This window comes from Hordeum vulgare, chromosome 4H, assembly GCF_904849725.1.
Source record: "Hordeum vulgare subsp. vulgare chromosome 4H, MorexV3_pseudomolecules_assembly, whole genome shotgun sequence".
In the NCBI taxonomy this organism is placed as follows: Eukaryota; Viridiplantae; Streptophyta; class Magnoliopsida; order Poales; family Poaceae; genus Hordeum; species Hordeum vulgare.
Window position 1 is genome coordinate 603,690,910 of NC_058521.1, and position 18,206 is coordinate 603,709,115.

An 18,206-nucleotide genomic window follows, 5' to 3' on the forward strand; every position below is an offset into this window, starting at 1 on the left:
TGTAGAACCTAGTCAGAAAAAAGGAGAAGGAAAAACTCTTTCTCTTACCCCTCTACATGTGGGCCCCAAACAAAACAAAGAAATAAAGAAAAAAAATCCCTCCCGCCTCTTTCCCCTGTCTCACGACCTCTTTGTCTCACCTCCGGCGAGCACCGACTAGCTCCCCACGCGTCACACTTCCGGTGAGCGTCCGCTGCCCTGGACAGTGCGTCGCCGGCACTAGCTCCCCACGCGTCACAGCCCTCCCTGCATCCCATCCTCACTCTCCCGCCCTCTCTCTTGACTGTGCCCTGGACTGGCGGCGCGCTCCGGTGACCAAAGCCAAGACGGCGATTGTCGGAATCGCAACTCCGACGACCAACTAGTTGATAGAGAGTACAGTTTGGACGAGTGCGATGAAGCGCGTCCAATGGTACCAACAGAGCATGCAGGGGTGGTCGGAGTCAACCGCAACGACGAGCTAGGCGGCGTCCGACGACGGTGCTCGATGGATTCGAGAAGAGGACTCGACGACATCTTAGGGGCACCAAGAACACGACGGAGACATTGATTTGTGGTTTAGCAGCACAGGGGCGAAGGATCGACGATGGCACTCCGGTGGTCGATCCGGTCATGTTTGTGGGGTCCTGCTCGAGCTGCTACTAGGAGTAGACGAAGTCGAGGCGTGCACGTCTCCTGGACAGCTTTCCAGCCGTCTGTGAGGACGATGGCCGCAACAACGGCGAAGATCATGACGACGGCTGTTCTGGGATGCGGCTGAAGGGAGGAGAGCGAAGGAGGGAAGGGGGAGGTTAGATAGGGCTGTTCAGGGGCCTACGGGTGTCGCTAAGTAGCCCTACTCGAGCTACTGCGGCGGCAGCTGTCAAACAACGACCGACGATGGTACGCCCCGGCACGTGCAGTGATGAGCTGAGGAAGACGGCGGTTGGGGAAGGTGGGTTGGGCCTGGCGCTGTGCACTTGGGCCAAAACGTAAGCACTCCCTTTCTTCTCTTTTAATTTCTATTTTTTTCAAGGGTAAAAATGTCCAACAAATGGCAGAGGGGCAAATTTGATTGGACAGAAACAAAAACGGAATGGAAGGACAACTCTGTAAGGTCACTTAACGGCAGAGGAGCAAATTTGAACATGCTTCGAAATTAGGGGTAAATCTAAATAGGTGGTTCAACTTAGGGACATAAATGCAAATGACTTTTATTTATCAACTTCTTTTGGATGATTGACGTGTAGTCTTGTGGTTTTGAATGGCTTTTGTTTGTGGTTTTGAATGGCTTTTGTTTGGATGTCAGTCTCCACGGTCCTGTGAGGCTGCTTGTCGGTGGAACATTGTATTGCAAGGCGGCTGAGGCTGCTTGTCGGTGGAACATTGTATTGCAAGGCGGCTAGCGGTCGCCATGTCGGTGTCGTTGCAACATCGCGGTGCTTACAGGAATGTCGCATTGCCGACTCTTTGGGGGAACAATGTCACATTGTCGATGCCTCCTTAACTTTGTTGATGTTGCACCCGCTACAAAACATTGTCGATGTGCAACCACTGCAAGAGCGTCGCCGATGCTTCAACTAGTGAGAGTGAAGGCCGGCGATGTTGGTGGACAACAAGGTTGCAATGCTATTGTGAAGCAAAGGATGGTGGCGCACACACTTTTAGGTTAGAAAGGGAATGCCAAATGCACGATGGCGATTGATCTGATGGCTCAGGGGCGGCCAATTTCAGACAAATGTTTTGTAGCTGTTGTCACGTACTACAACACTTCAGGATTACCGACACCGATTTTACCCCCTTGATTTGTTAAGTTCAGCAAAGAATTTAGGATTTATAGTAGGAATGCCAGAGAGCAAAAGCATACCTTCCAATTTGCACCTCATTTCTCAATCTGAGTCATAATGTGGCCATGATTAACCCAGTCATGGATTCATAATTTGCACAAATTACTAACAATTACAAATGAAACATACCAAACTTTCAGGAAGACTATACTCTATTATGCCGAGTGCAAACAACCCATGACGAGGGGAGACCATACACATTACATATAATAACGACTCCATACCGAACCTTTCTGTTCGAGTCTCTCTGAGACCGCCTTGTGTGCTTATGAGTACTCTAAGTAACAAACTAGGAAAAAAAAAATCACACGGTGAAGTTAAGTTTTAAGGTAATCAGAGGGGTTCAAAGTAGAGGAAACCATAACATACCTTTCAGTTCTGCTAGGATTCTAAGCCATCAAGATAATTGGATCGGCACTGAAAATCTGTCACACGAGAGAGATACAATCACTAAAAGTGGACCTCCAAATTGGTGATCACATCACATTCGAGGGCTTGGGCACAATCCTGTTGGGAGAAGCATCCGAAGAGCAATTCCATGTTCCGTTTTATGGTGAAATGTGGTAAACGAGATTTGCATTACGCGCTTACAAACAAGTTTTCTGCCCTCGGCAATCTTATATAACCCTCTATTTTATTGGAGGACATGGTATGTTCGTCATCAAACCATCCATGGGCATGCTTATGCCTTGTGCAGGGTTTGTGCCTCGGCACCATGATTTGTAGACAAGGAAATGACATCTAACTTCCTAAGCACTCAAATTCGACAGAATTATTGAAATCTGAAATTTAATATATGAAAATTTTATCTACTCCTATCATATTAATTGTCGCTGATTTAGTGATTAATATGGATCGGAGGGAGTAGTAACATTGGAAGGACCTGCAACATGAAAAATATCATCCAATTACAACATTTGATGGTACTAACTTCATGATCTATATAAAATACCATTTCAAGAGGCAACACAACTATAATTTTTATTTTATTTTGTACTTTAGTAACACCTATTCACCAGTAACTCACTCAAATACCAGCTGGTAAACGAATTATAACAGTTTTTAGTGAGTGCACGTTGTATTTAAGAGAAACTTTTTAGCAAACAACCATGTCAATAATGAAAAACAAAGTATTTTCCAGAAATATGCCATCTATTAAAGTGAAACAGCAGATACCTCATGTTAACTGGCTTTCCTATTGCTTGGGGCCTTCTGAACATGCAGCCAGAAGGCCGCGCTCAATGCACTGTCAAGAAAAACATAGTAGTCCAAGGTCAAGAAATACCAGATGCAAAACTGTCGAACTGATGACCACAACATACTTATGCCAAAAATATTTGAGAGCCTTTCTTAGCATCCATGCTGTCACTAGGTAACTAGGTGATGTTTTAATCAACCCAAAGTAGCTGGGTCTTTCTGATGATAGGACTATATGTGTTAGCAAAATTGAGTATGTTACTATGTTACACTACAAGCAGTTCCCTTTGGACATGACAGCATTTATGAAGTGAATTATTTTAGAATTTACAAAAGATGGAATGCAACCTTTAAGAAAATATAGAAAATGGGGCATAAAATGACTGGCATGAAGGTACAGCAGAATCTGCTTAGATTTCTCAGGTACCTGAAGAAGATAGCCATGAAGCCAATCTAACGTCTGAGGAAACGAGTTTGCTGAGATGTCAACAACAGTCAATCCCTGATCAGATTTAGACAGTAGGTTAGAGAAAACAAACAATGAAACACTGAACTAGAAAAGATGGCGGATTCAATACAAGACATAACGCAGGTGAAAATACATATACAAGAAACAACATGATCCTTGACTCCTTGGGTAGCTTTTGTTAAATATTGACGTCTTAAAGTAAAATATGACTAGCAGATTTCATGCTTTTAATGGGCAAATACTCTGTTGGAGAGCTGTATGGCAGTTTAAAATTTAACAAATGGGTCAAAATTGCCAATAAACAAATTTCACACTTGACTAATGAAGGAAAAATTACCTGCGACTCAAAAGAGCAAAGATAATCCTGAATAAGTTTGAGGTTGTTTATAAGCTTTCGATGATCCTGAACAACATAACCTAAAAGTCAGATCATAACCTGCAATTTTTTTCCTAAGAAAAAGAAAATATGATACTCGGTGTTTGAGGAGTATCACTTTCAAAATTCAGACATTCATGTTAGGCATTAAAGGTATGGTAAAAATAAAATGGGGAATGTCAACGCAGTACAATTATCTCATATTTATTAAACGATGCTACCTGAAGTCGCATAGGGAAAAGTATGCTGCACCGTTTTGCATAACGAGGATAATAGGAACAAAGCACACTTGCTAGTCGGCTGGTAGACATCATGGAGCATTCTTTTCAAGTTTTCATGTGACTACTCATTTAATGTCAATTACAACAACCATGCATACATGAAAAAAAAAACTTTGCTTGTACTGTACTCCCTCTATCCATATATAATTATATATAGGGCCTAATACGTTTTTCGAGGTTATATTTGACCACGCGTTAAAACAATAATATACGACATGCATCTTACACAAAGAATATCGTCAAATTCGTTTCATATATTTAATCTTATCAATGGTCAAAGGCGACCTTGAAAAAGTATTGACCCTATATATTTGGATGGAGGGAGTATGATTTTACAGGATAGTATCAAGACAAAACAAGAATTTACTTGTGTATTCAAGCTTTTCATGAATACCTGAGGAAGGCAATTATCTCTGATAGCTCTAGTGGCTATCCATTCCTCTAACAATGCCTGAACAAACCAACAAAGCAAATCTGAGCGAGAATGAAATAAACTAAGAAGCCAAATAATATGAGTGTAAAATACAGAAAATATTAAATATGGAAGCCAGATACGTGTTCTGGATATACTATAGAAATTCTAGCTGGAACGATGTGACTATTTCAAGCAAGCACAATTTCAGAGAAGGAACCAGTATGAAACAGAAGAAAGGTAGGCCTTCAACTTGGTTATTTGGAGAGGTCAGAAACGCAAAACAAACTTTTCACGGAGGTAGGTCTGTAGGTTTGATGTATCAACCCAGAAATTATATAAATGGAACACATGAAAATTTATAAACCAGGTAGACATCGCACCTTGTGATCAAAATCAGACATCCTCAACACAATTGGAACAACTATCGGTTCAGCAGCAGGTTTGTCTTTCTTGGCACTGTTGTTCTTCTGTTGATCCAAATCCTTATGTGCATTGCCTACAAAGCAAAAAGAACAGTGACTGGCCACCAACAGTGTCATAGGATCTGATCCTTTACTTCCCCATTATCTTTGTTCTAAGGGCATGCTCCACACTTGCAAACAGATATTATATTTGTCCACCAACTAGAATAAGAAATATATTTACTTTGGCAGATTTCAGACCTGTTGTGTCATACTGACCATAGATTAGCAACACGGATTACATTTATCAGAGTAATTTGACTTACCTTCAGCTTTGAGAATTTTCTCTTCAGAATCAGAAGTAATTTCATGGCTGTCAGCACTAGACAGCCCTTCATTGGTCCTACTCTCAGGTAAGCAGTCCTGGCCTTGTATGATATCTTCCTTTAGAATACTTACTGTGTTCTCAGGTAGACCATTTTCTGATTGCTGTTCTGTTTTCTTTTCTGCAACGATGGATGGATTTCCAGATTCAACCTTTTTCTCTATTCTGGAATTATCATCTGCATTTTCCTCATCCATCAGGTAAATGCTTGGATCCAAATGTATTCCCTGAAGTCAAGGCATCAGCCAAAATTAGACATAATTTACACATGTGGGCCACGCTAATAAAATACAGGCGCTACGGATCTTTTGGCTAGCTCTCCTGACCCAGTCCCCAACAAAATCCATCTTCTGCTTTGTACTACTAGTCAAACATCACTAATTAGTCTCAAATGTGAAACGTGCTAAAAATTTAATTGCCAGCGAAGTTCTGCCATGCCGCAAAAACAGGACTGGGTTGTGCCGTCAACGAGCAATTTTGAATTTTTGATACACACGTTATGTAATGTTTACACACACACATGTATGTGTGTGTGTGTGTGCCACTTTACATTGATCCATGCATATCTGTGACGGATGAAACAAAAATAGACAGCTTAAACCAATGCAGCACAGACCCGCCTCCTATTCTTTACTGCTTTGGAAAGAAGGGTAATTTTGGGCTTTTCCGCTCTTACACATTTCTGTTCTTGTTTCCTCCATTAAGAAGTTGTGACTTCCATGTTGTCACTCCCGTTTATGAATGGCATTAATATGCACCAGTTTGCCTGTCTCCATACTGGTTAGCTGCTATTTCCATGTCTTTTTTTTTCCCCAAAAACGGATGCGGGTGCCCAATGGCCTTGTCAGACTGGGCCCCACTACCAGCCCAATATTTTTTCTGTCTCGCACAGAAGGGGGAGAAAGAGAAGTGATCCAAGAATCCCCTGTGCCGTTACAGGCTAACTTCATCAACTGGGCGCCTGAGCACCACTAGGTTCTTGCCTCTCGAGGCATCCATTTCGAGAACTCATGAATGGCTTAAGAGATGGGCATGGATAATGCTCTCGCCTGCTGGTGGTACTCGCATGCATGCCAAGTAATTTGCATAAATACTCTCAAGGAAAAAATGACAGAAGAGTAAACAGCTCACATACACACGAACACAACCATAGAAAGTAGTGATCTGTTCCAATTCATTCGAAAGCTACCGACGGCAACATGGTAGACGCAGGCAGTGAGATTAGGGTGATGGATGGTACGGCTGGGCATGAAAGGCAAAAGCCACAGGAGAGAGGATATCACATGATATCACATGTATCAACAACAAACAACAAAAATGGTGAAACCCATAAGAACTTGCGACCAAGTCATGGTTCTGGCACATGGATAGCAAGCTTCCACAAACCCCTGTCCATGGCTAGTTCTTTGGTGATGCTCCAATCCTTTATATCTCTCTTTACGAACTCTTCCCATGTCAAGTTCGGTCTACCCCGGCCTCTCTTGACATTATCAGCATGCTTTAGTCGTCCGCTATGCACTGGGGCTTCTGGAGGCCTGCGTTGAATATGCCCAAACCATCTCAGACGATGTTGGACAAACTTCTCTTCAATTGGCGCTACCCCAACTCTATCTCGTATATCATCATTCCGGATTCGGTCCTTCCTTGTGTGGCCACACATCCATCTCAACATGCGCATCTCCGCCACACCTAGCTGTTGCACATGTCGCCTTTTAGTCGGCCAACACTCAGCGCCATACAACATTGCGGGTCGAACCGCCGTCCTATAGAACTTGCCTTTTAGCATTTGTGGCACCCTCTTGTCACAGAGAATGCCAAAAGCTTGGCGCCACTTCATCCATCCGGCTTTAATTTGATGGTTCACATCTTCATCCATATCCCCATCCTTCTGCAACATTGACCCCAAATAACGAAAGGTGTCCTTCTGAGGTACCACCTGCCCATCAAGGCTAACACCCCCTCCTCCTCGTGCTTAGTAGTACTGAAAGCGCACCTCATGTACTCGGTCTTAGTCCTACTAAGTCTAAAACCTTTTGATTCCAAGGTTTGCCTCCATAACTCCAACTTCCTGTTGACCCCCGTCCGACTATCATCGACTAGCACCACATCGTCCGCAAAGGGCACACACCATGGGATATCTCCTTGTATATCCCTTGTAACCTCATCCATCATCAAGGCGAAAAGATAAGGGCTCAAAGCTGACCCCTGATGCAGTCCTATTTTAATCAGGAAGTCATCAGTGTCACCATCACTTGTATGGGTATCACATGTATGTGAACAAAAAAATTCCATTTAACATATAACGATGTCGCTGTGTTGGCATGCTTGGGAAAATATCACATAAGCTGCCGGCATCTCCCTTCATTATTGCATTCTCTGCTCATGTTTGCATGATTATACCCACAGAACACTAACATGGACAAATGTACATCCTTCTAGAAGGAAATCCAAAAGGCCAGTTAGTGTTATGGTTGAAGTTGGATGATGAGAAATGCAAGCAAAATGGTTGGTGAAAGTTTTTGATAACCATCCCAAATTACGTCGCCGTAACATCATATGACATGTCTACCACATTAATTGGCACCGCACAATTAAGAAACACAAGAACTGAAGACTTGCGCCAGTTAGTATTCAATGTGCAGATCGAAGTCCTCTATATTATCCAATCCTACTGCTACGGCATCACCTACAGTTTCCTCTCAATAATATAAAATCCAAGAGGTATTTGAACACCATGCTGAAGGAGTTACAATGACAAAACAATATAGAGCTGAGGTATTTTCACAAATTCAATTTCACAGTGCAACCAATAAAGGTCGTTTTTCTGTTTTCAGGAGAAACATGTAAGACACAACAACATACCTCTATTATAATTGGCTTCCCATCTTTCATTGCTTTCTTCAAATCACCAGCCAAACCTAGTAAATGCAAACAGTACGCAAAAAAGAAAAAGAAATAAGTTCCTGCAGCTAATTATATCCAAAGCAAGCAGCTTCCATGTGCAATACAAAACCCTTTTTTCCACACAAAAAACACATACCTTTGCGAACAACTCTGCATTCTCTGCAAAATTCGGTGATAAGTTCTTCAGGTGAATTAAAATCCCGAGCCCACACAGGTACTGAAGTTAGCGGGGCACTGCATGTGTTCACAGATTACAAGTTTTGGAATGGGGAACCAAGGGAACAACAAACAACTCATATGGCAGAGAATAACTGAGACCAGGGAAAATCTCACTCTGTTGATGTCCGTAACAACTCATAGACCATGTCTGTCTACATGTTATAATCAGGAAATGAAGTCAAGGTGACAATGGTAGCAAACATAACTCATAAATATGGCACATACAATGGCAAGAGAAAATAAACCTGCAAGACATTTGGTAGGTTGAGCCTTTGAGCTAGCTGTGTAGCAATTGTTGATTTTCCAGTGCAAGCAGTTCCACACACCAAAATTACTAGTGGTACTCTTTGATGATGGAATCTGCAGTGAAGGACAGATAGAGCATAAACATGCTATCAAAATGCAACTTAAGTAAAACTTTTACAAAGTAGACTTGACACGAATACAACAACAATATAAGGTTAGCACCTTAAACTATGGAATTCATTCTTATTAATAAGGTACAATTGAAGAGAACTCCGAGGGAGCCTACTCTAGTGAGGTTCCAAACATTATATTATTCAAGATAGAGCTAACACACCTTGTCATCATCTTATACCGATTAATGTAGTCCTCTCCATACCCCCTTTTCTCCATTAGCTGTAAATAAACTAGTATTTTTAAGTTAACAAGACAACAAACATGTCTATTAAAATGAAGTTCAAGGTAGTCACCTTGAAAAGGTTGGCCTCTAAGTCACTCTGTGAACTGCACAAAACATTTGCAAGCATATAAGTCTAAAAATCAGGAATTGATGAATGATGACACACAAATTAGAATTCGAACAGTGAGCTATTCTAAAATAATATGTCAAACTGAGACAGGGACACCTATGCAGACGAAGACAATTAGTATAGCTTGATGAGCCTGATGCAAATTGTGCTGTAGATACACGATATGATTAACAAGAGAATTAAGAGGAAGAATTAGCAGACTGTTTGAATTCATGCATGACTAGGTACACCATAAAACAGAACCGAAGGAAAGAGCATGGTTACATCATAACAAATAGAGGACATAGAGGAAAAAATACAGTGAAGAGCGAACAAACGTACACATCAAGAAGGCTGTTGTCGACGAGCAACTTCTTGAGTTCAAGGGCAATCTTAATGGCGACGTGGTTCGGAATCTGAAGAAGGAGGCGCGAAAGATGAGCAGAGTTGTTAGCTTACATTTTGCACAGTCTTTTTGTTGGTACTTTGATATCGAAACTAGAACTGTAAGTTGTTGGAAGCACAGCGTATTTTTCACTGTTCGTTTGCATTCGATAATGGCAAGGGAAATAGCTTGGCATTTTTTTTTATTTTTTTTTTGTAGAAAAATAAATAACTTGGCATCGCCGGTAGTTGGTCTTAAAATCTCGAGTTCTTGGACCAAACTGGAGCAGCACAAGGCATAGAGACAGCTGACGGCTGTAAGTGGCTAGCTGAACGATCGATCTTTTTGACGTAATATGCAACTTGGAGTCCACACCGCGGATTAAACATCGGGGATATCAGTAAAAACAGAGACATGGCAATGATAACAACGATTAAGGTGATGGAGGGGGAGAGGACGGGTGGACCTTGGTGACGGTGAGCATCCTGCTGAGGAGGAACCTGGAGAGGACGTAGTAGTGGTCGGCGTTCTCCCCGAGCCAGACCTTGACCTGACGGCGCAATCACGGCAGAGAAATGAGCCGGGACGGCGGAGGGCGAGGAGGGATTCGGCCCGGGTGGGGGAGGCGGGGAGGGGGGCGGACCTTGACGAAGTCGTACTTGGAGGAGGCGTTGCGGGAGGGGAGCCTGGCGGCCGCGGCGGAGGAGGAGCCGCCCTCGCCGGCGGCGTGCTCCGGTGGCGGCGGCGGAGGGTCCGGATCCCCGGAGCCGGAGGCGGCCCCGGCCTGGTCCTGCATCGGGTGGGAGGCGCGACGGCGGCCTGATCGATCGGGACGGGGAAGTGCGTGGGCGGGTGGATGCTTCGCCCTCGCCGCCTGGCTTCTTCTCCGCTCGGCTGGAGAGAGAGAAGACGGTGGTGCGGTGGTCGGCGGGTGGCGTCGTCCGCACGCACGTCCGTTTTCTATTGCTTTGCAGAATCGGACACAATTCTTTTCTACTCTAAAAGAAAACTTCTCTTGGGCCAACTCCATCCACATTGGTTTTGTTCATATTATGTCCGTTTGGGCCAATGATGAATCGTGTCCGGACCATTTCTGGGATGCGGTGGTCGTGCGTCCAACGCGCGGACGCATCCTTGGCCGCATCCTGTCCGTCTCATTTTCAAACACAAGCATTCGAATAGCCACGGCCCATAGATCATGCAATGGGCCCTAGATCACGCCGGCAGCACAACCATCCTACATGTCCTTGTCGGCAACACAACGAGCGGCCAGCAACACAGCCGGCCTCCAAAAGAATAGGTTTTTCATCGACAACTCAGCCAGCGGCCGGCTCACCACGGCGATCTGACGCCCTAGTTCAGGCCATCGGCGTCGAACATCTCTTTCTGTCGGGTCACGAACCAGCTCCTTGTCTTCCCGTTCATCTTGCTCAAGTCCACGCTCATAATCGCCAGCGCCACCTCCTTTGCTTTGGTTGCGGCATTGGCGGCCTCGATGTCGAGCTGCCTCTGTTTGGCCGCGGCATTGGGGCCTCGATGTCGAGCTGCCTCTGCCTGGCCGCCTTCTCGATGTCAAGATGGTGACCTAAGGTTTATCAATTCGTGCGAGGCGTAGGATGAAGATGGTCTCTCTCAAGCAACCCTGCAACCAAATAACAAAGAGTCTCTTGTGTCCCCAACAAACCCAATACAATGGTAAGTTGTATAGGTGAACTAGTTCGGCGAAGAGATGGTGATACAAGTGCAATATGGATAGTAGATATAGGTTTTTGTAATATGAAAATATAAAAACAGCAAGGTAATTAATAATAAAATTGAGCACGAACGGTATTGCAATGCGTGGAAACAAGGCCTAGGGTTCATACTTTCACTAGTGAAGTTCTCTCAACAACGATAACATAATTGGATCATATAACTAGCACTCAACATGCAACAAAGAGTCACTCCAAAGTCACTAATAGCGAAGAACAAACGAAGATTATTGTCGGGTACGAAACCACCACAAAGTCATTCTTTCTGATCAATCTATTCAAGAGACCGTAGTAAAATTACACGAAGCTATTCTTTCAGTTCGATCCATCATAGAGTTCGTACTAGAATAACACCTTAAGACACATATCAACCAAGACCCTAATGTTACCTAGATACTCCACTGTCACCTCAAGTATCCGTGGGCATGATTATACGATATGCATCACACAATCTCAGAATCATCTATTCAACCAACACATAGAACTTCAAAGAGTGCCCCGAAGTTTCTACCGGAGAGTCAAAACGTGTGCCAACCCATATGCATAGGTTCCCGAGGTCACGAAACCCGTAAGTTGATCACCAAAACATACATCAAGTACTCACATGAATATCCCATTGTCACCACAGATATACACGTGCAAGACATACATCAAGTGTTCTTAAAGACTCAATCTGATAAGATAACTTCAAAAGGGAAACTCAATTCATTACAGGAAGGGAGAGGGGGAAGAACATCATAAGATCCAACTATAGTAGCAAAGTCCGCGGTACATCGAGATCAAGACATCTCAAGAGCACGAGAGAGAGAGATCAAACACATAGCTACTGGTACATTGTTGGGGAACGTCGCATGGGAAACAAAAATTTTCCTACGCGCACGAAGACCTATCATGGTGATGTCCATCTACGAGAGGGGATTTCCGATCTACGTACCCTTGTAGATCGCACAGCAGAAGCGTTAGTGAACGCGGTTGATGTAGTGGAACATCCTCACGTCCCTCGATCCGCCCCGCGAACCGTCCCACGAACCGTCCCGCGGTCCGTCCCGCGATCTAGTGCCGAACGGACGGCACCTCCGCGTTCAGCACACGTACAGCTCGACGATGATCTCGGCCTTCTTGATCCAGCAAGAGAGACGGGGAGGTAGATGAGTTCTCCAGCAGCGTGACGGCGCTCCGGAGGTTGGTGATGATCTAATCTCAGCAGGGCTCCGCCCGAGCTCCGCATAAACGCGATCTAGAGGTAAAACCGTGGAGGTATGTAGTCGGGCTGCCTTGAAAAGTTGTCTCAAATCAGCCCTAATTGCTCCATATATATAGGAGGAGGGAGGGGAGTCTTACCTTGAGGCTCAAGGAGCACCAAGGGCTGCGCACCAAGGGAAGGAGGAGTCCTCCTCCAGTCCTAGTCCAACTAGGATTGGAAGGTGGAGTCCTTCTCTCTTTTCCCACCTTTCCTTTTTTTTCTTTCTCTTCTTTTGGTTTTTCTTTCTCTTGCGCAAGGCAGCCTTGGGCTGACCCCACCTACTTGGTGCGCCACCCCCAAGGTCCTTGGGCCCTCCCGGGTGGGTGGTCCCCCCTCCCGGTGAAGATCCGGAACCCATTCGTCATTCCCGGTACATTACCGGTAATGCCCGAAAACCTTCCGGTAACCAAATGAAGTCATCCTATATATCAATCTTTGTTTCCGGACCATTCCGGAAACCCTCGTCACGTCCGTGATCTCATCCGGGACTCCGAACAACATTCGGTAACCAACCATATAACTCAAATACGCATAAAACAACGTCGAACCTTAAGTGTGCAGACCCTGCGGGTTCGAGAACTATGTAGACATGACCCGAGTGACTCCTCGGTCAATATCCAATAGCGGGACCTCGATGCCCAGATTGGATCCTACATATTCTACGAAGATCTTATCGTTTGAACCTCAGTGCCAAGGATTCATATAATCCCGTATGTCACTCCCTTTGTCCTTCGGTATGTTACTTGCCCGAGATTCGATCGTCAGTATCCGCATACCTATTTCAATCTCGTTTACCAGCAAGTCTCTTTACTCGTTCCGTAATACAAAATCCCGCAACTTACACTAAGTCACATCGCTTGCAAGGCTTGTGTGTGATGTTGTATTACCGAGTGGGCCCCGAGATACCTCTCCGTCACACGAAGTGACAAATCCCAGTCTCGATCCATACTAACTCAACGAACACCTTCGGAGATACCTGTAGAGCATCTTTATAGTCAACCAGTTACGTTGCGACGTTTGATACACACGAAGCATTCCTCCGGTGTTAGTGAGTTATATGATCTCATGGTCATAGGAACAAATACTTGACACGTAGAAAACAGTAGCAACAAAATGACACGATCAACATGCTATGTCTATTAGTTTGGGTCTAGTCCATCACATGATTCTCCTAATGATGTGATCCCGTTATCAAGTGACAACACTTGCCTATGGTCAGGAAACCTTGACCATCTTTGATCAATGAGCTAGTCAACTAGAGGCTTACTAGGGACAGTGTTTTGTCTATGTATCCACACATGCACTGTGTTTCCAATCAATACAATTATAGCATGGATAATAAACGATTATCATGAACAAAGAAATATAATAATAACTAATTTATTATTGCCTCTACGGCATATTTCCAACAGTCTCCCACTTGCACTAGAGTCAATAATCTAGTTCACATCACCATGTGATTCCAACGAATCCAACACCCATATAGTTCTGGGGTCTGATCACGTCTTGCTCGTGAGAGAGGTTTTAGTCAACGGTTCTGAAACTTTCAGATCTGTGCATTCTTTACAAATCTTTATGTCATCTTATAGATGCTGCTACTACGTGCTATTCGGAAATGCTCCAAATATCTACTCTACTATACGAATCCGTTTCACTACTCATAGTTATTCGGATTAGTGTCAAAGCTTGCATCGACGTAACCCTTTACGACGAACTCTTTGACCACCTCCATAATCGAGAAAAATTGCTTAGTCTATTTAGTTACTAAGGATAACTTTGACCGTTGATCAGTGATTCAATCCCGGATCACTCTGTGTACCTCTTAACACACTTGCTGCAAGGCACACATCAGGTGCGGTACTCAGCATGGCATACTTTAGAGTCTACGGCTAAGGCATAGAAGATGACCTTCGTCTATTCTCTTTATTCTGTCGTGGTCGGGTTTTGAGTCTTACTCAAATTCACACCTTACAACACAGTCAAGAACTCCTTCTTTGCTGATCTATTTCGAATTCCTTCAAAAACTTGTCAAGGCATGCATCTTGTTGAAACTTCTATTAAGCGTTTTGATCTATCTCCATAGATCTTGATGCTCAATGTTCAAGTAGCTCAATCCAGGTATTCCTTTGAAAAACTCCTTTCAAACAACCTTTTATGCTTCACGGAAATTCTACATTATTTCTGATCAACAATATGACAACCACATATACTTATCAGAAATTCTATAGTGCTCCCACTCACTTCTTTGGAAATACAAGTTTCTCATAAACCTTGTACAAACCCAAAATCTTTGATCATCTCATCAAAGTGTATATTCCAACTCCGAGATGCTTGCACCAGTCCATTGAAGGATCGCTGGAGCTTGCATACTTGTTAGTATCTTTAGGATCGACAAAACCTCCTGGTTGTATCACATACAATGTTTGCTCAAGGAAACCGTCGAGGAAACAATGTTTTGACATCCTATGTGCAATATTTCATAAATAATGCAGCAACTACTAACATAATTCTAACAGACTTTTAGCATCGCTACAAGTAAGAAAGTCTCATCATAGTCAACTGTTTGATCATGTCAGAAACATCTTTGCGACAAGTCGAGCTTTTCTTAATAGTGACTTATCACCATCGTCGTCTGTCTTCCTTTTATAGATCCATCTTTACTCAATAGTCCTATGACCATCAAGTAGTTCTTCCAAAGCCTACACTTTGTTTTCATACATGGATCCTCTCTCAAATTTCATGGCCTCCAGCCATTTGTCGGAATCCGGGCCCACCATTGCTTTCTTCATAACTCGTAGGTTCACTGTTGCTCAACAACATGACCTCCAAGACAGGGTTACCGTACCACTCTGCAGTAGTACGCGACCTTGTCAACCTACGAGGTTTGTAGTAACTTGATCCGATGCTCGCTGATCACCATCATCAGCTTTCACTTCAATTGGTGTAGGCGCCACAGGAACAACTTCCTACGCCCTGCTACACACTGGTTGAAGTGATGGTTCAATAACCTCATCAAGTTCTATCACCCTCCCACTCAATGTTTTCGAGAGAAACCTTTCCTCAAGAAAGGATCCGTTTCTAGAAACAAACACTTTGCTTTCGGATCTGAGATAGGAGATGTACCCAACTGTTTTGGATATCCTATGAAGATGCATTTATCCGCTTTGGGTTCGAGCTTATCAGACTGAAACTTTTTCACATAAGTGTCGAAGCCCCAAACTTTCAAGAAACGACAGTTTAGATTTCTCTAAACCTCAATCTATACTGTGTCATCTCAACGGAAATACGCGGTGCCCTATTTAAAGTGAATGCGGTTGTCTCTAATGCATAACCCATAAACGATAGTGGTAATTCGATAAGAGACATCATAGCATGCACCATACCAAATAGTGCGTGGCTATGACGTTCAGACACATCATCACACTATGATGTTCCAGGTGGCATGAACTGCGAAACAATTTCCACATTGTCTTAACTGCGTAGCAAAACTCGTAACTCAGATATTCATTTCTATGATCATATCGTAGACAGTTTATCCTCTTGTTACGACGAACTTCACTCCTGAAACAGAATTGAACCTTTCAATATTTCAGACTTGTGATTCATTAAGTAAATACTCTTGTATCCGCTCAAATCGTCATTGAAGTAAGAACATAATGATATCCACTGCGTGCCTCAGCACCTATTGGACTGCATACATCAAAATGTATCACTTCCAACAAGTTACTTATCTTGTTTTCATCTCAATGAAAACAAGGCCTTGCTCATGTGGTATGATTTGCATGTCACTAGTGATTCAAAATCAAGTGAGCATAAAGATCCATCTGCATGGAGCCTATTCATGCAATTTATACCAACATGACCCAAGCGGCAGTGCCACAAGTAAGTGGTACTATCATCATTACCTCGTATCTTTTGGCACCAATATCATGAACATGTGTAACACTACGATCGAGATTCAATAAACCATTGAAGGTGATTATTCAAGCAAATAGAGTAACCATTATTCTCTTTAAATGAATAATCGTATTGCAATAAACACGATCCAATCATGTTCATGCTTAACGCAAGCACCAAATAACAATTATTTAGGTTTAACACCAATCCCGATGGTAGAGGGAGCGTGCGACGTTTGATCATATCAACCTTGGAAACACTTCTAACACGTATCGTCACCTCGCCTTTATCTAGTCTCCGTTTATGCCGTAGCTTTCATTTCGTGTTACTAATCACTTAGCAACCGAACCGGTATCCAATACCCTCGTGCTACTAGGAGTATTAGTAAAGTACACATCAACATCATGTATATCAAATATACTTCTTTCGACTTTTGCCAGCCTTCTTATCTACCAAGTAGCTAGAGTTGCTCTGCCTCAGTGACCGTTCCCCTCATAACAGAAGCACTCAGTCCCGGGCTTGGGTTTAATCTGGGGTCTCTTCATTAGTGCAGCAACTGCTTTGCCGTTTCACGAAGTATCCCTTCCAGCCCTTGCCTTTCTCGAAACTCAGTGGTTTTACTAACCATCAACTATTGATGCTCCTTCTTGATTTCTACTTTCGCAGTGTCAAACATTGCGAATCGCTCAAGGATCATTGTATCTATCCTTGATATGTTATAGTTCATCACGAAGCTCTCACAGCTTGGTGGCAGTGACTTTGGAGAACCATCACTATCTCATCTGGAAGATTAACTCCCACTTGATTCAAGCGATTATCGTACTCAGATAATCTGAGCACACGCTCAACGATTGAGCTTTTCTCCCTTACTTTGTGGACAAAGAATCTTGTCAGAGGTCTCGTACCTCTTAACAAGGGCACAAGCATGAAATTACAATTTCATCTCTTTAGAACATCTCTTATGTTCCGTGACGTTTCAAAACGTCTTCGGCGCCTTGCTTCTAAGACTTTAAGAATTTGTTACTAAACTATCGTGTAGTCATCAGAAACGTGTATGTCGGATGTTCACAGCATCCACACACGACGCTCGAGGTGCAGCACACCGTGTGGTGCATTAAGGACATAAGCCTTCTGCGCAGCAACGAGGACAATCCTCTGCAAAGTTTGCTACTATCAACTTTCAACTAAATTTTCTCTAGGAACATATAAAAATAGTAGAGCTATAACGCAAGCTACATCGTAATTCGCAAAGACCATTAGACTATGTTCATGACAATTAGTTCAATTAATCATATTACTTAAGAACTCCCACTCAAAAAGTACATCTCTCTAGTCATTTGAGTGGTACATGATCCAAATACACTATCTCAAGTCCGATCATCACGTGAGTCGAGAATAGTTTCAGTGGTAAGCATCTCTATGCTAATCATATCAACTATACGATTCATGCTCGACCTTTCGGTCTCATGTGTTCCGAGGCCATGTCTGCACATGCTAGGCTCGTCAAGGTTAACCCGAGTGTTCCGCGTGTGCAACTGTTCTGCACCCGTTGTATGTGAACGTTGAGTCTATCACACCCGATCATCACGTGGTGTCTCAAAACGAAGAACTGTCGCAACGGTGCACAGTCGGGGAGAACACAATTTCGTCTTGAAATTTTAGTGAGAGATCACCTCATAATGCTACCGTCATTCTAAGCAAGATA

General features: G+C 43.4%; 1 protein-coding gene across 5 annotated transcripts; it reads right to left on the reverse strand.

Moving 5' to 3' along the window:
* Positions 1-1,843: 1,843 nt before the first annotated feature.
* LOC123449981 lies at positions 1,844-10,583 on the reverse strand. Of its 5 annotated transcripts, none has more exons than XM_045127372.1 (17): positions 10,254-10,581; positions 10,077-10,160; positions 9,568-9,641; positions 9,187-9,220; positions 9,054-9,112; positions 8,719-8,833; positions 8,588-8,625; positions 8,391-8,488; positions 8,213-8,268; positions 5,292-5,577; positions 4,945-5,060; positions 4,544-4,600; positions 3,830-3,895; positions 3,451-3,525; positions 3,003-3,072; positions 2,196-2,709; positions 1,844-2,101 (listed from the first exon to the last, which is right to left on the reverse strand). In XM_045127372.1, exons 1-15 carry the CDS (start codon positions 10,404-10,406, stop codon positions 3,022-3,024), a joined length of 1,362 nt encoding a protein of 453 aa, XP_044983307.1. In that variant the 5' UTR covers positions 10,407-10,581; the 3' UTR covers positions 1,844-2,101; positions 2,196-2,709; positions 3,003-3,021. The 5 variants fall into 5 exon arrangements, with proteins under 5 accessions (XP_044983307.1, XP_044983303.1, XP_044983305.1 ...); XM_045127368.1 differs by having other exon boundaries at positions 1,844-2,115; XM_045127370.1 differs by having other exon boundaries at positions 2,196-2,251; positions 10,254-10,580.
* Between the last annotated feature and the right edge of the window lie 7,623 nt (positions 10,584-18,206).

Coding starts and splice junctions, on each gene's coding strand:
- LOC123449981 (XM_045127372.1), bottom strand. CDS start 10,406: ATGCAGGACCAGGCCGGGGCCGCCTCCGGCTCCGGGGATCCGGACCCT. Junction 8,489..8,587: donor TTGTTACGGACATCAACAGA/GTGAGATTTTCC, acceptor GAACACATGCAG/TGCCCCGCTAACTTCAGTAC. Junction 5,578..8,212: donor GGAAGCCAATTATAATAGAG/GTATGTTGTTGT, acceptor CCTTGACTTCAG/GGAATACATTTGGATCCAAG.